At 45.2% G+C, this 4,349-nt stretch overlaps 1 protein-coding gene across 1 annotated transcript in view; it reads right to left on the bottom strand.

The window, feature by feature from the left end:
• Positions 1-4,349, bottom strand: part of SERLADRAFT_415872 (uncharacterized protein) — a gene marked incomplete at both ends in the record, with an annotated part of 6,203 nt that overhangs the window by 1,137 nt on the left and 717 nt on the right. The window contains 11 exons of the mRNA XM_007318962.1: positions 1,129-1,211; positions 1,269-1,655; positions 1,775-1,864; positions 1,917-2,080; positions 2,101-2,131; positions 2,209-2,495; positions 2,992-3,148; positions 3,206-3,413; positions 3,459-3,649; positions 3,703-3,839; positions 4,199-4,297. Coding sequence (XP_007319024.1) covers positions 1,134-1,211; positions 1,269-1,655; positions 1,775-1,864; positions 1,917-2,080; positions 2,101-2,131; positions 2,209-2,495; positions 2,992-3,148; positions 3,206-3,413; positions 3,459-3,649; positions 3,703-3,839; positions 4,199-4,297 — 1,829 coding nt within the window. The remainder of the gene's footprint in view (positions 1-1,128; positions 1,212-1,268; positions 1,656-1,774; positions 1,865-1,916; positions 2,081-2,100; positions 2,132-2,208; positions 2,496-2,991; positions 3,149-3,205; positions 3,414-3,458; positions 3,650-3,702; positions 3,840-4,198; positions 4,298-4,349) is intronic.

Below are 4,349 nucleotides of genomic sequence, written 5' to 3'. Positions count from 1 at the left end.
AATCATGATGTCATGGGAAGATGCAGTAAAAAAAAGGGCAAGGCAAAACACTATCAGTATCAACACAGTTCCTTTATTGTCAGTCAGGCATTCTAAAAAAATATGTGTCCATAAAAATGATTCAAAAATCAAAAATAATCGCACTGCAAATGAATGTTCTGCTGAAAAAAAGAAACTGGAGCCACCGGTCCACCACCTAGTCCAAATCCGACAGTTCCATGGCCTTACCAATGGACTGGTTGTGTTGGACCACCTGATCAAACGAGGGAGGGAGAGGAGTAGTTCCAATTTGGAACAAGTGAGTCCCAGGCAGCGTGTGGTAGGTGTAGCTGTAGCAAAGACGATGGACAAAGGATAAGTGTACCCAAGTGAATGGGACAGCAATGAACATGGGCGACGCAAGGGGATGAACCTTCTCCAGCTCAAAAACTACCCACCCATGCTCCAACCAGGCGAGACGAGTGACCGATGTTTTGATAGTATGTGATGGCAGATCGACGTCATGAAGGTGGACCTGTTGCCCTATTTGGACCGGCCGCCGGGGCTTTGCTGATATCAGCAGTGGCACGTGGTAGTCAACGGATTGGCAACGGAAGCGGATAGGAAGTGGTGACATCAGAAATGGTGGGGGAGCAAAGAAGATGAGGAGGAGGAGGGTGGAGGTGACGAGGAGGTGAACTAAAATGGGGACCCAGAAATGACCGTCGGGTGAAAATAAAAAGGAGAGGAAGGGGCCCATGGTGGGGCTACGCAAAGGAAGGGGAGTAAGGGAAACGACAAAAGCGAGGGCGCAATGCAATGTGTAGCCAGTGGCGACGCGAAAATTTGCCGAAATGCCGAAACACGGAAAGTACCAGATGGAAAAGCAAAGGTGAGCGTGACTGGATTGCCTAATAGAGGTGGTGCTGATCAGCCACAAGTTCGAAACAGGCAATATTAATTACTATTCCACGTGGCACTGTGCCTGTGTGGCGCAAAGGCGAGTCTTTTCGAATATTCGCTTTGTTATTGACACCTGTCCATGCTACCAATCAATTTTGGTGCATGACAACGGCTACATATTTGAGTCTTACGCTAGTAGCATAGTTGAATCATTCATATATTGTTTCATGTATGTTTATCACTTACTGATTTCAGGTCTGTGTTTTCTCCTTTAACGAGCTGGACAATGAAACAATGGGTTCTCCAAAACTTCTCATTGCCGCTTGATGCTGATGAAAGAGACAGACAATTCAGTAGTACAATATGATCAAACAATTCTTACACACAAAATTATTAGACTTGATCCTCTTGACAATCTTTGTCTCTATTTCCCCCAATTTGTCAAATAGTGCACGGGGATTTTTCATAACTGCTGGGCTACCACCAGACTTAGGAAGCTTCTCTAGTCTACTATTATAGTCTGCTGTAGCCAGAACCCATTTTTGAGACGTCATGCTGAACAATGCCCATTTATTTTGTAGGCGCATATCCATGAATAGGAAAAATTTGGCACTAGAGTTGAGGGTGAGTGAACGTGGGTCGATACCCGTCAAGATGGAAAATATGCGCTGAAAGCGTGAGAGACCATTCAAGTTGGGGTCAGCAAGTGGTGAGAAGGCCGCCATCAAGTTTTGGCTCGTGTGTTTGTCACTAGGGCACTTGGGGGCGACAGTCTTTGATCCAGTGCAAAAAACATGCTGATATATTGCTGGTGGATGGCTGGTTGGTCCGGATAAGTGGGTACCATGGGCATGCTCAGTGTTGATTTCATTATAGTCAGATATGTACTTACAGTGCCTTTTGCCTGTATACTTGAGGCATTTGTAGCCGGTGTACTTGGGGCATTTGTTGCTGATGTACTTAGGGTGTTCGCTGTTGTCTCCTATGCAGTAGTGTACATGAGTATTTCCAAAAAGGATATTAAATCTACATACCTGAGCAGTGGGGATACAACTCTTCTTCTGTAGTGGGCCTTCCAATGCGCCAGCAAGTGGCCCCAAATCTTCAGTTAGGTCATAAAATGGGACCTTCCGCTTGAGAGGCCCAGATTGGCTGGAATTGGCAAGCGCTGTTGGCTCAGTTATAGCCATCATTTCACCTGGTTGCAATGAGGCATACTCAAGTAGAGCACATGAGTATTGTGTGTCAGCTGAAAAGGACAGAAGTTAGTTAGGTAGCAAGACAGTCATGGTGAAAAGGATACTTGCCTAAGGTGATTTGAGGCACTGTAAGCAAGTTGGGGTCGATATCCAGGCATTGCAGGATTGATGTGGGCTCAATCTCGGCATCTAAGTCTAATTGATCCAGGCTGAGGTCTTGCTCATCAAAATTAGCCTCAGTCTTAACTTCTATGAGGCCTCCAAATATTGAGCTGTGGTTAGAGGGGCCAAGACCAAAGGATTCTTTGGTGTTGATGGATGAAAGGAAAGGGCGTGCCTTCAGCTCTTGACTGTTGTTGCTGTGAGTTGGTTCTGTGGAAAGCAAGCTGTTCCATGAGTTGGCAATGTGGTTAGCTAAGCGGATGTGGTGTGTCCCATGGATGGAACTAAGGAATTTGCTCGGTTTCTGCGAGCGGAAGCGAATGCGTATGTTACGATGTATGTAACAACCAAGAGTGATCTACTCTGGCGCACACAGAACACACACTAAAGTGAAGATGAAGTTTGGGGAGTGGTTACCCCTTGAGCTGCAGTGAGTTAGTTGGTATACAACAGGAGGACTCGCTGAGGAGTCTCCTGGATCTATTGGGGTATATATACTACTACAGGTTGTTTGTACATGTGTACTATACAGTTGATGAAGGCAGTGGCTAATGATGTCATAGGGCCTAGCCCGTATGGCCAGCTCCACTGCGTGAGAGAGTTAAGTCTAAAGATAAAAGAAAGGCAACGTGGCGCGAGAAAGGGAAGTGCCATGTGGCAATTAAGGTATAAAGTTAAAGCGGAGAATAAAATGAAAGGAGATGTCCGGAAATTGTGTTATCGTAACAATGTATCACAAAATCAAAACCTAAGGCTAAGAACATCTCCAGGCCGCTGGCGAATGACCGCATGATGCCGTTCCAAGCCTTGTGCAACCCTTCAATGCGGCTTCTATCTGATCTTATATCTTGCCAAACTCGCATCAAACACCCTTTTTTGATGTGTGCGAACTGGTCTGCGTGCACCTGTGTAATTTAGATTGTCAGTAGTAGTGTATATGGCATGAAAAATGAAGTACTTACCTTGGAGGCAGCTGCAGACCACACCCCGCCCTTTTCGGCCCACTTCTCAAACATCGTTTGAAGCTGGACCTCTTGCTCTTCTTTTGTTTGATACTTCGCACTTTCTCCATTACCTGATGCCCGTGAACTCAGGATAGCTTTGCTAATGTCGTGGGCTACAGCCAAACACTGAGGGTTCCTGGTTCCGTTGAGAATGGCAGCAAGATACCTGCAAATATGTGAGTACAAGAACAGATAAGTCGTGTTTACTTACCTCATAATGAAATGGAATACATCCAGGCCAACTTGTGCATCTGGCATTGCTTTATTGACTGCACTGCGTACGTGGCAGCAGTTATCAACAATGACCATTTGTGGGAGGGGCTGATCCAGTTTTTCATAGCGAGACTTCAAGCCTTCAAGCAACTCCTCCATTTCTGTGTTTGCTTGAGTTTGGCAAAGTCTCTGTTAGATCCGGATTAGCCAGCAAGTTCAAACATTAATAAAACAAAACTCACCCAAAAAAGTATCTCATTATCCTCGTTTATAGCGGTAAGCATTCCCCCCCTCATGAACTTGGTCCTTGTCTTCTGCTTATCTGCCACTGTTGCCTTCCCTGCAGCTTTGAAAGTATTGTCGAGAGAAATACAAACACCTGTTGCATCCCATGTTAGTTCCAGAGTTGATCAGCTACTGAAGGGAAAAGGATCTCACCAGACAAGGTGCGTAAGTATTCAGATGACTCAGCTTGTCGTGAGCGTTTACTGACTTCAAGATAAACATCTGTGATAAGATCATCAGTAATAGGTTTGTCACCATATGCATTGCTCAGGTTTGGTAGTGAGAATTCCACAAGAGGAGCACATGGCTCAAAAGGCGAGTGACACCTTCTTCTCTTTTCAAAATGTTGTAAGTATTCTAGAAAGCGCTGCTGATAGTCGAAAAGATGGAGTTCTGCGGTCAATGACACATTTCCAGGTAAGTGTTGAAGGCACAAAAGACATGATGACTTACATTTGAAATTTTCTGCCAGTCCAGCCGATGTGGTTGAAGGTCGCAACTCAATGATCAGATCAAACAGATCGCGTGTCATACCGCATTTTTTGAAGAAGACTGGCACATTTCCTGTTTAATCTGGTGAGATCAGTGGCAGCTGTCTTGATGA

The sequence above is a fragment of the Serpula lacrymans genome, assembly GCF_000218685.1.
Source record: "Serpula lacrymans var. lacrymans S7.9 unplaced genomic scaffold SERLAscaffold_7, whole genome shotgun sequence".
Taxonomy (NCBI): Eukaryota; Fungi; Basidiomycota; class Agaricomycetes; order Boletales; family Serpulaceae; genus Serpula; species Serpula lacrymans.
This window is presented reverse-complemented; position numbering and strand designations above follow the sequence as displayed.